We start from the raw sequence: 12,691 nt of genomic DNA on the forward strand, positions 1-12,691 counted from the left end.
CATCTGTTCGGGTGGCTATCTCACCTTTGGTTACCTATGGTTACACATTCTATGGGGGTTACCTGGTAGCGGGACTATATGTTGTGAGAGGATTAGTATGCAGTAGTTAATTGTATGATTGTTGTTTGTTTGTATTATTTGTCTACTTGATATTGATTGTTTATATGTCGACATATTGTGTTTGGTTTGGGTTGAGGCAGTCCTGCTTTGTGCGGTAGGCCAAGACATCCGATGCGGGTCGGTTGTAAGTCGTAGGCACGGAGGCTCAAGAAGAGCAGTAGGCCAAAAAAAACCCTGATTATTCAAGCCCGATGGCTGATTGGACCTGTTGTATATTGGCATTCCAACCCGAGGTATTCCATCCCAAGGATGATTGGACCCGAAGGTTGACTGGGCCTAGGGTATTTTAGGAAAAACTCACTAAGATTTATATGAGGTATTTTATGATGGTTGACAGGGCCTAACATGTTTGATTGTATATGTTATATGTTTATATGGTCGTATTTTAGGAAAAACTCGCTAAGATTTATGCTTACCCAATTGTTTATGATTTCAGGTATCATCGGTTATTGTTGGAAGGCAAAGGTGGGACTGTACACACTCATCAACAACATTAAAGATTTCACGTTTCTACAATACTCGGATTTTTAATAAATGTAATTCGGAATAACGGTTTAAATTAATTAATGGATTAATAAATTGAGAAGTTTTACCCTAATAAAAATAAAAGTTTTGGTTCTGAAAATGGGATGTTACACACTATGACTTGGATCATAGAGTTTAGGAGAGAGAGGTACTTGTTGCAGATGAGTGTTTTCAAGTTAGTGGGTTGTTTGTTGGCATCAGTTGGGTTCTTAATGGTCTCTTGAGCTTTTTATATGGATGCATTGATTTTATGAAATGGTTAGAGGGAGCATAAGGATTGTATTAGTATAGTTCCCAAAAATTCTAACTGTGTCGGATTTCGAGGATGAAATCTAGTTTAAGTGGGGAGAATTGCAACACGTAGTTTCAGAATGCTTCTAATTTTAGGATAGTGGGTACTAATTTGATTGAGTAGAGGTCTAGAGCTTTAATGGAATAGATTTTAGACCCTGTCGGATGTTGATAATATTGCTTAAGTGATTAAAGCCCTCGAATTGTGCTTTGAAGCAAAAGGGTAAAATGGGAAAAGTAATATTATGGGCTTCTTGCACCGATTATGGTTTTATTTCAATGTGTCTTAAGGAAAAAGTAATTAGATAGGGTTGTGGAGTTACTTAATACCTTCATGTGCGTATAAAGATTTCCAAAAATGGTGTTAAAACGAAGAAGTAATGACTGTTTGAAGCTAAAGTGGAATTGGGTGAAAACTCATTGCCATGAGGTGGAATTCACCACGATGTGGCAAGCGAGTTGCCATGAGGTCCCAAGCCCATGAATTTTAGGGTTTTCAACATATTTAAGGGATGGTCCCATGTTTTAGGGCATTTTCTTAACCTCCATCGTATCCAGAACCTCTTGATAGAAACCCTAAACTCCCTTTCACTACTTTGAGCCTCTCATCTCATCTCTCATCTATTTGTGGAGTGTTTTGGTGGTTTTGGAGTGATGCTTTCAAGCAAGATTGATCCTTGAATCTTGGGATTTGAAGATCTCAACTTTTAAGTGCCTTCTAGACCTTTGTAAGTGATAAAGTTCCAATCTTTATTGCATTTAATCTTTGGATCTATGTGTATTTGGTGTTTTGGTCAACTTTAATGAGTTTTGAGTGAGAGTTGGGAATAAAGTTTGCAACTTTATTACTCTTTAAGGTCCCAAGAACATTGTATGTTTCAAATCTGGACTCTCAAGTCATTTTGATGTCATGCATGGGATTTTGACCCATTTCTTACCCTTTTTGAACTAGATTTGGGAAGGAAATGTATTGGACATGCATGTCCATAAAACAAGGATTTTTATGTTGTTTGTTTGCATGTGGACATATTATGGATGGGTTGAGGCGGTCATGTTATGTGTTGTAGTTTAAGATACCTTAGCGTTCCAGGTGTACTATAGGCCTTGCGAGGCGGTCTAGTCAGATTGTAGGACCAAGGGATGAAGGGAGTAGTCCAACTATATTGTAAGTCTTGCGAGGCGGTCAAGTTATATTGTCAACTTGGGAGAGCCGTCCAGGCATCTTGTAGGCCTTGTGAGGCGGTCCAGACAGACTAAAGGCTTATATGTGCATGCATTATATATGTATTGTCGTACGATGTACTTTGGGGAACTCAATAAGCTTTGGATTATAGTTGTGGATTAAATAGTTTTCAGGTACTTATCGGATCGCGAAGGCGGGGGATGTACACACACATCAGCAATTTTTATAATTCGAGATTTCGCATTATAACTCTGATTTTAAATTACAATTTTTGAAGAAATGGTTTTACATCAATTATATCTTTTTAAAATGGATGTTTATTATATTTTGAAAATGGAATTTTTATTCTGCAATTTGGGACTTTATATTTGGGGAAAAGAGATGATGATCCCTTTAGGGATGTAGATAGATGATTCATGTGAGAATAAAGATTATGTATGGTTAGGGAAGATAGAGAAACTATAACTTGAGATGAACAAGATAAGAGAGTTCTTTATAAGAACTTAGAGATATTTCTTTGGAGATTAAGAGTAAGGAATCTGTGACGGTCTCAAGAGAAGAAGAATGATTAAGGATCCACAAGGCATCATTAGAGAAGAGAGTAAGCTTGGATGAGTATACCCGAAAATGTAGTGGGATGTTGTTTCTCTTAGATGATACAGAAGATTGTAGTATGAGAAAGGACTATTGGGTCTAGATGAGAACAAAATGTTGAGGCATTAGAGGTTAGAATAGAGAGATGATGAGTAAAAAGTGTTCCTGTCAAAAACTGCCAAAGTGCTAATCAACCAAATTGAATGAGAGGTTGTGATGTTCAGAATAGGTGATTGCAAATGATAAAAGTAAGTGACACAATGGTTTACAAGGAAATCCATTGATCCTTGCTAGGATCTCCGGCACAAAACCGTGGGAGGTGATAATTGTCATCTGCCTTGATGATTTTATTGATATAAAAATAGTAATTATAAGGAGTTCTTAGTAAAAATAAGTAAACAATTTCGTTGGGTAAGTTTAGGTTTTAGAAGCGTGTATTGTGTGCAGAATACAAGTGTCAAGTTATAGTCTAAACTAGCCAACAAGATGTTTTATATTTCCGGGATCCTCTATGACCAGCTTAATGAACATTATTTGACTAAGTATTCCAGGTCTTTAGCATTTTTGAGATGATTCTTCGTTGAGAATTGGTCTTCCCTTGACTACTTCTACACATACGTAAGTTATAGACAAAATATGACCGTTATAAATATTAATAAAAATAATAACACTAATTAGTCCTGAAAATATAGGAGTTAGTCCTGAAAATATAGGGATCCTGAGGTAGTTGAGGATCTTGGATATTTAAGGATCCTGAATATTGTAAGGATCCTGACCCTAACAATTGCCCCCAAGTTAGTTCTGAAAGTATAGGAGTTAGTTTTGTAACTGTTGAAGGAACAACTTAAATTAAATTTTAAAAGAGGAATTTGAAATTAATTCTTAATGGATAGGATCCTGAACCACTCGGTAGAGATCGCTAGTGATCTTTTCGGAGGTTTTTCTGCAAGAAAATTAGCTATTAAAGATATTGACTAAGTGTGCGAATGAAGTAATAGAGTATGGGGAACTTTTAGCAGCCATTTGAGGGTTGATCCTGCAAGGGTCAAACCAAAGTCTTTGCATAGGCAAGCTTCCTTCAAGTGTCCCGAGATGGGAATGATCTCCATCCTTTCTCTGTATTGGCTGTGTGCTCTTCAGGATCTATAATTCCATTGTATAGCTTCATGGTGGAGGTTTGAAAACGCTTAGGAACTTCTGTATCGGCTATCGCTCGAGCAAATCTCGAGATCTTGTGACTTGTAGGAGATGCTTCTGGTATGGGTTGGACCACTCCGTGTACAATCATCTGCCTTAGTTGCTGAAGTTCCCTAACCATGTTTGGATTTATTCCTGCATCAACGTTAGTATAGTTACTATTAATAGTATTGTTGTTTAAGAAGTTACTAGAATCAAGGCTTCTAGGAGTATTGAAAGGATCATTGAGATCATTGATCATAGATGCTCGGCTGTCTATGGTTGTCCCCCAGGGCGACGCCACAGTGGCCGGAATTGTGCTCTTCTGGTGATTTTTTAAGGATCCCGCATCACCAAAGTTCAGGATCCTTGGTTGTACAATCGTGGGAGTTGTTCCCTGGGACTTATGGAATTTCGCCTTCATCCTTTCCACTTCTTTGAGTAGAGCTCTATTCTCCTCCTGCTATTGGGTCACTTGTTGCGTCATTTTCCTCATCATATCAAAGAGTTCTGCAGTAGTGACCGAGGCAGTCGGATCCTGGAGCCTTGGGGATCCCAAACTTCCTTGGTTAGTGACCGGAGGGTGTTTTTCTTGGAAGTGCCAGGCATTTTCCTCTGAGCAGGGGGGCACTCGGAGGAGGTGGTAGGTTTTTAGTTATAATGGAAGGAGCAGAGGAGGAATAAAGGATCGGTTGTGTAGACATGATTGTCTCAAGGATTTCGAACACCGCGGCCCCACAGTGGGCGCCAAATTGTTCTGGTCAAAAACTGCCTAAATGTTAATCAACCAAATTGAATGAGAGGTTTTGATGATCAGAATAGGTAATTGCAAATGATAAAAGAAAGTGACAAAATGGTTTACAAGGAAAACCCTTAATCCTTGCTAGGATCTCCGATACAAAACCTTGGGAGGTGATAATGATCACATGCCTAAATGATTTTATTGATATAAAAATAGTAATTACAAGGAGTTCTTAGTAAAAATAAGTAAACAATTTCGCAGTGTAAGCTTAGGTTTAAGAATTGGTCTTCCCTTGACTACTTCTGCAAGATGTCTGATATTTTTGGGATCCTCTATGACCAGCTTCATAAACGTTATTTGAACAAGTATTCCGGGTCTTTAGCATTGTTGAGATGATTCTACGTTGAGAATTGGTCTTCCCTTGACTACTTCTGCACACGTGTAAGTAATAGACAAAATATGACCGTTATAAATATTAATAAAAATAATAAAGGTAGTTAGTCAGGATCCTGAGGTAATTGAGGATCCTGGATATTTGAGGATCTTGAATATTGTAAGGATCTTGTCCCTAACGTAGAGTATGAGAAGGCATGCTAAGAGACAGAGATATGAGAATAACAGAGTAAGATATGGAGAAGAGCATGCATAGAGTATAGAGAAGATAAGAGAAATATTAGAAAGGATATAGTATGTAAAAGAAAGAAATAGAATATAGAATATGTGTAGAGTAAAATATGAGCCTGAGAAGAGGCTAAGAGAGAGTAAGATATGAAAAGAAAAGAATAGAAGAAGATAAAGTACGAGAATGAAAGAATAGAATGTTGAGGCATAAGAGGAGATAGAAGAAAAGAGATAGATGAAATGAGAAAGAAAAGAGAAGATTAGAGAAATGAAAAGATGAGAAATAAGAAGAAGTAAAGAGAAAAAAGTATAAGAGATAGATTAGATAAGATGAGAAAGAATAGTAGTGTGTGTTATTAGAGAAACAGATTAGTTTGTAGAGTAAGAGAAAGAAGAAAGAAGAAAGAAATGGTAGATGAAACATGAAATCAGATTAGAATATAACTTACGAGAAATGTGGTCTGATGTAGTAGATATGTTTCATGTTTTGCAGGTTCGGGTAGCATATGTGGTACGTGACAAGACTTTAGCACAAGGACCTAGACAAGGTTGCTATTTAAAGTACCTTTCCTTGTTGTTGTGTTTATGTAATAGATTTTATTGTAAACTCGTGATTTAACTTGGGATTTAAAGTGTTTTAATTTTTTGTAGAATTCTATATTGTAGATAAAACTCTAATAATTCCATTAGATTAGATGTTAGAAAATTTGGTTCGTTACATTGATCTTCCTTGATTCTTTAATTTCATCAATATTGTACCTTCTACACTTAGCATCATATCTCTTAGTGGAATTAGTTGCATTTTCTTTCTCAACAATCCCAGTTGTAGATTCTTCTGTTAAACATGTTTTTCTATCTTTTTTTGCTCCTCGGGTTTTCATTTTTGGAGCTAGGTTCCAAATTGATATGTACAATTGAATCAATGGTGTCGCATGTCACCATGTTACCCTATACAACTATACTTTTTGAGAAGATGAAAATGAAGATGATGGTCGAACCAACGAATACCAACAAAGATAAACCCAGATGAAAAAAAAAAAATACTAGCCAAATCTAAAAAAACAAACCTTCTATGCAAAATACTCATCGATTCGATTCAACATCCTATTCCAGATCAATTTGACACAACCTTGCAGCTTTGCTAGAGATATCATACGGTTTCTATCTCTATCGAAATGATTGAATACATTTGTAATAGCTTGAATTCGTCATGAGTTTGGAGTCCTAGTGAGTGTTTTTTGTTCCGATTTGGATCGATTAAACCAAATAAATAAGTAACTGATGATCTAGAGAATAGTGTTCTTAGGCGGCGGCTCACTCAAAATTGGCCAAGGGCGATAAAGGGAAGGGGTGAATATATAGACCCTTATCGTCTAGATCAGTTGGGGTGAAGAACAGTGGATGGTGGAGAGGAGAACGTTCAGAAGTATTTTGTGATATAGGGAGGAGTTAGGGGGGGGGGGGGGGGGGATTAGAGGAGGTTGTTTGATTTTTTGTGGGAATATATATATATATATATATATATATATATATATATATATATATATATATATATATATATATATATATAGAGAGAGAGAGAGAGAGAGAGATGTGTGTCTAAGGTTAATTATTTAAATGGTTTTAGTAGAGAGAGAGAGATGTGTGTGTCTAAGTTTAATTATTTAAATGGTTTTAGTTAAAGAAAAATATAAAATAAAAATAAAAATGACAAATAAGTCTTTTTTTCGGGTGAGGGCCCAATTTTTAAAAGTTCTAAACCTATATGGACCATCTATAAAGTTTTGTAAACTTATGGACTATATACTAGATTATGAAAGACTCCAGGGATTATTTATGAGGATGTGTCTAAAAAAAATATTTAAAAATATATATATTTATACATAAGGCCATTGTTATGGCCATTATGGTTGCTCTTAAAACTTATACCATCGGGATCCATAACGCATGAATTAATTAATGGGCATAAATGCTATAGCTTCTTCAAGTTCATATTAATATGAAAAATAACCTAAATTCAGACTTCATAATTTTCCAAAATGCCAAAATTATGTCTTATTTTTTTTTACAGCATTACAACACTTGTACTTTCAAGATCGATCTCTTGTGCACGCATCATTTGTTACAATTCCCCTTTTCCCGAGTTATGCAATTCAATCATTGTTCCTAAATTCGAGTCTCATGAATCTCAAATCAAGGCGTCAATGAGTCAAGCTCATAACTTGTCCATGACGAGTGATGATAGACTCATACAATCAGCCGAAGGAGGAGAAATAAAACAAGTAGATTTGGTCGTAGCTCAAGATGGTTCTGGTGATTTTTCAACCGTTGTCGAAGCCATCAAAGCATCTGAAAATCGAAGAACTGGAACTGATAGATTTATTATATACGTGAAATCTGGTGTTTATATAGAAAATGTCATCATCAATTCGTCAATGCACAATTTGACACTTATTGGAGAAGGCATTGATGCAACAGTTATAACCAACAATAAAAACGTCAACGATGGATATGAAACTTATAACACCGCAACCTTCCGTAAATTTTCATTCTCGTATATTTTTTCATTACTCAATTTACATTATTTGGTAATATACTTTACTTTTTATCAATATTTTTGGCAACTTAGATTTACTGCCAAAATATACTTTATTTCTGACATGTACTTGGTAACAAAAGAAAATACATGTTTATTATAGGTAAGAAAAATTATACATACGTTATCATTATTTAGAAAAAAAAAAATAGAAATATCTTGTGAATGTTAGTTACATACGAGTATTTTATTAATTCTAAAATACGTTTTTGTTATGTATACAAAAAATACAAATAAATTGCAGTTTATTATTGGTTTATGAGTTTATCTATCCTAGTATTTAATTCAAAAACTGAAATGTGCAGAGATTTGGGGTTCCGGTTTTGTTGCGATTGGAATTACATTCGAGAACACCGCCGGTCCGGAGAAACTACAAGCGGTGGCGCTTCTCTCGGCTTCAGATCTCTCGGCTTTCTTCCGATGTAGCTTCAAAGGCTACCAAGATACCCTCTGCCTCTTCCAACAGCGTCAATTTTATCGCGAATGTGACATCTATGGAACCGTCGACTTCATCTTCGGTGACGCTATCGCCGTCCTCCAAGACTGTAACATCTATCTCCGAAAGCCATTGTTTGGCCAACAAAACACGATAACGGCTCAAGGAAGAACCGATTCAAGTTCTGCAACAGGGTTTGTTATTCACAATTCGCAGGTCACGGCCGCCCCTGGGTTAACCCTAGCCGATGGATCAGTCAAGAACTTTCTAGGCCGGCCATGGAGGGACTACTCGAGGGTTGTATTTGTGAAGTGTAATCTCGATAGCTTGATTGATCCCCAAGGGTGGATGCCGTATCGGGATAGCTCTGCTTTTGATAAATTGTATTACGCAGAGGCTATGAACTCAGGGGAGGGTGCGAACACCTCCGGTAGGGTGAGGTGGCCGGGGTTCCATGTTTTGACCGGTGATCAAGAGGCGGAGCAGTTTTCTGTTAGGAACTTTTTGGCTGGAGATTCATGGATCCCACAGACTGGAATTCCTTTTGATTCTGGTATTTAAATGATTTTTTAGAGACAAATAAATGTTGCTTGGTAGTGGTAGTTGTAGTGGTAAGAAAAGTTTTTTTGTTCAATATTTTTGTAAGAATAGATGAAGATTTATTGCAAAAAAGAAGACAGCCTTGCATTTGCTTTGGTTTGAAATGTTGTCTAGTGAACAAAAATAATAATTTTCAGTCAGAACGTTTGACATGGTATCGGGTATATGCATGTTAAAAAATTGTCCATAAATTTCAGAGAAGCAATAACGTAACAATTCAAAACTATAAAATTATGATAAATGGCAAAATTTTGTACGTTACGCAGCCACCAACACTAACTCTTGCTCTTGATGTGCACATCACACCAGTAAATAAAATCCAAATCCAAACCTATATGGTTAACCAACATGAACATGAAGCAAAAGATGATGTCCTTATTCATTTTGCCAATGTTTTCTTGCATGACTGAGGCCTATCCACATCATCCATAACAACTTCCAATCATCAAAGTAAATATGACTCCACCACAACCCGCCCAAACTTCTCTTGAACATCTTTCGGAGTTTCTATCTGAAAACATTTCATAAAAAAAAAAAAAGGTTTTCTTAAAAAAAGCCACTATATCTTGTATTCTAATTCATTAATATAGTTTTTGTGGAGGAAGAGGGCATTCACGAATATAATTTTTTGGTTGGGACAAAAAATTGCAATTATTGTCACTTTGACATCAGCCTCAATTTCAGTCAATAAATGTGCATAATAAATAAGTTGTCATGTTTATTCTACTTACCGCATTCAAACCCTTAAAAAGAGCTTTCACCGTGTTATGTGGATTTCTTGACCCAACAACCTAAAATAGCAACAAAAGAAACAGAACACAACCCCCATCATATTTTATTCAGACATGAGTACAGATATGAATTAAGTTGTATTACCTTAGACTTGACATTCTTTAAACCAGCTAGATTCAAGATGGTTTGTACAGTTCTACCCGCCTTCATGCCACCTTGAGTAGGCCCAGGCCAAAGATACACCTATAATACCAAACTCAATTATTTATTTCATATCTCAAAACGTCATTAAAAAAAAAAATAATAGTAATAGACAAAAATGGCAGTGGATTGTGAACCGGACCTTGGTTTTCTTATAAGAAGTCTGAATGGCATGAGCAATTGTATGGTCTTCATAGCGATCCACATAATGGAGATTTTGAAAGCATTTCTCGTGAGCCTGTTGTGATTCATGTTTATAGCAATATACACAAGTGGAAGTGGTAGAAAATAAAAAAAATATTTAAAATTATACCTTTTGACACGCAGTTGGAACAGCTGGGCCTTTTGCCTTTGCAAAACCAATGACACCATTATAGTTCCCGCAAGCAAGCATTACAGTATACTTGATCAACTGACCTCCCTATACAAAACAAAAGAATCAAACCACCTTTCATTTCATGTATAAAAAATAAAAAATTTAAATGTCTTCTTACCTTTGTAACTTTACACGTACGATTAACATCAATCAGTTTCACATCAAAACCCTGTCACATTCAACAAAACAAACCTTAGATAAATTTACCATATCAATCAAAATAATTACTCAAAAGGGTAACGTACTTACCTTTCTAAAAAGGGGTCTTCTTTTCTTTTCAGTCAATGAGTTTCTCTCTTCAGCAAGATCTCTAATCTCCTCCTCTAACATTTTCCCTCGTCTTCCAAAAGTATGATCCAACTGTGCTAACTTCTCTTCCAGCTTCCTATCAATAAAATTTAACTTCTCCATCAATATATCATCAGTCTCTTTCATGTCATCAAACTCTTCCTCATCATCATCATCATCATCCAATGCACCTTTCGTCAATTGTTTTTCTTTTTCTGCATCTGAATCTTCAGCATCATGTTGTGACTGCATGTTCTGAATGACTCCATAGTTTGCAGGGTTGTTGGGATCATAAGCTTCCTTCCACTTAACCAATCTAATAGCCCTATTCAGCTTATGTTGAAGAAGAAATTTATCCTTCCCACTTGCTTCTTTCAAACGATTCATCAAATCACCAATTACACGATACTCGGGTCGGATAGCTAAATGTTTCTCCTCAAATTTATCGATTCTATTCATCCATTTGAAACTATCATCAATGTTATCTGATTGAGCAAAGTTTTTAATGAGTTCATCGTGACGTTTGTATTTTTTCTGTAAGATTTCTTGGCGTTTTTGAATGGCTTCATAAGTGAACCTATGGTCCTCTTCATCACTTTCAGAATCAGTGGGCTCCTCTCTCATGTTGAGAAGACCAGGGTCAACATGCTTGAGATTTTCTTTCTCTAGTCTCTCAATGAGTGGACCAACACCCATGTAATCTTCATCATCTTCAGCATCTATATCAGCAGTACCCAAACCTGCTTTTTTTCTCTGATCTCTCTCCCTTTGTTTATCTCTCTCGACTTGAGCTAGAAGCTCACGGACGATTCTATCACCAACAGTATTAGATGCAGGCATTGATGAGAATTGTCGATTCCAACTCCGATTCCGATTCCGCTTCCGGGGAAGAGGAGATTCTATGTGGTTGATAGTGGATACCTGTGTTTGGCTGGGGGGAACATGATTCCATGGTTGAGATGTTGAAATAGATCGGGAGAATGAATGAGCGGGTCCCAGCCGGGTGAGAATGGCTTTTGATACCCGTGATTTGCTCATGATGTTGATTGTAGACATTGTTGTGTTGACTACTAAAATGCTAGTTTTACTGTGTTAGAGCCATACAAGGCACATGTGTTATAGCAAACCTGCAAAGAGGTTACATAATTGCTACCATTAAGGATTTAAAAGGTGTTTTCAAGTTTTGATTAGAAATACACATGCAAAACATCAAGTATAAATCAAGAATATATCATGTTTTAGAAATGAACAACTACTAAATATGTTAGAATAAAACATCAATGTGTTTGAGCTTTGAACCTTCCAGGATTCTTCAGTTGATAAAGTTAGATGTGTAGAACAAACAGCTACCAATGTTTAATATAATTGAATTGACATGAATATTCAATGTAACAGGTCCAGGTCTAACAGAAGATCAACCCGATTACACAAACAAATAAAACTAGAGAAGCATTATCATATCAAAATTGGGAAAATCAACTCAATCAGTTCAACACTTTGAGAAAAAAATAGTTCAAATTAAAATGCGTCGAACACTTCAAGCAACATCAATTCATATTGAAGATGGCAGCATTCACCATTACGATCCTATTTTCCTTCCCCGTCATGTACAAAATCGAAATGAACACATCAAAAATCAAACCTTCCTTTTAGTACAGTTAATTGCCATGAACAATACGCCTACGAGAACTAAAAATTGGAGATTTGAACAAATGTCTTACCGATTACCACTAACAGATTGGCGATTCTGAACAGCCACCAGCTTCCGTTTTCACGATGGGAAAGAAAGGGATGAACAACCGATTCAAGTTCGACGGTTGAGAAGGAGGGGGGATTCGGCGGTGACTGAGTGGAAGATTTCGGTTTACGGTGAACGCCGACGACGTGAAAAGACGAAGGTGAAAGAAAGTTTCAGCGACTGGACTGACTGAATAAGTGAGTGCGAAACCCTAACCAGTAACTAAGCCCTTCATTTAGAATTTCCTTTCGAGAAACAAAAATACAATAAACAAAAAAGCTACTATATTTCAAAAATGGGTCTTATGGTTTAGTGATTATTACAACTTTAGTCAAAAGTTGCAATTTGTATCAATTGAGTACTTGTATTTTCCAATTTTTGCAATGTAAGCGTGTGAGGGTATTTTCATCCATTTATGTCTCATGTCTTCCTATGGTATACTTTACTGCAATTAAAATGACGATTATGACCT

General features: G+C 36.3%; 2 protein-coding genes across 2 annotated transcripts; one reads left to right on the top strand and one right to left on the bottom strand.

Moving 5' to 3' along the window:
• The first annotated feature begins 7,456 nt into the window (after positions 1–7,456).
• Positions 7,457–8,988, top strand: LOC145095113 (putative pectinesterase/pectinesterase inhibitor 6). Its single transcript, XM_079033052.1, has 2 exons — positions 7,457–7,790; positions 8,154–8,988. Exons 1-2 carry the CDS (start codon positions 7,457–7,459, stop codon positions 8,843–8,845), a joined length of 1,026 nt encoding a protein of 341 aa, XP_078889178.1. The 3' UTR covers positions 8,846–8,988.
• Positions 8,989–9,050: 62 nt separating this feature from the next.
• Positions 9,051–12,460, bottom strand: LOC145091795 (Ribosomal protein S5 family protein). Its single transcript, XM_079029595.1, has 8 exons — positions 12,203–12,460; positions 10,443–11,608; positions 10,312–10,362; positions 10,131–10,238; positions 9,960–10,055; positions 9,761–9,859; positions 9,616–9,675; positions 9,051–9,395 (listed from the first exon to the last, which is right to left on the bottom strand). Exons 2-8 carry the CDS (start codon positions 11,535–11,537, stop codon positions 9,330–9,332), a joined length of 1,575 nt encoding a protein of 524 aa, XP_078885721.1. The 5' UTR covers positions 11,538–11,608; positions 12,203–12,460; the 3' UTR covers positions 9,051–9,329.
• Between the last annotated feature and the right edge of the window lie 231 nt (positions 12,461–12,691).

This window comes from Lactuca serriola, chromosome 3, assembly GCF_051521515.1.
Source record: "Lactuca serriola cultivar US96UC23 chromosome 3, Lser_US96UC23_V15, whole genome shotgun sequence".
NCBI lineage: Eukaryota > Viridiplantae > Streptophyta > Magnoliopsida > Asterales > Asteraceae > Lactuca > Lactuca serriola.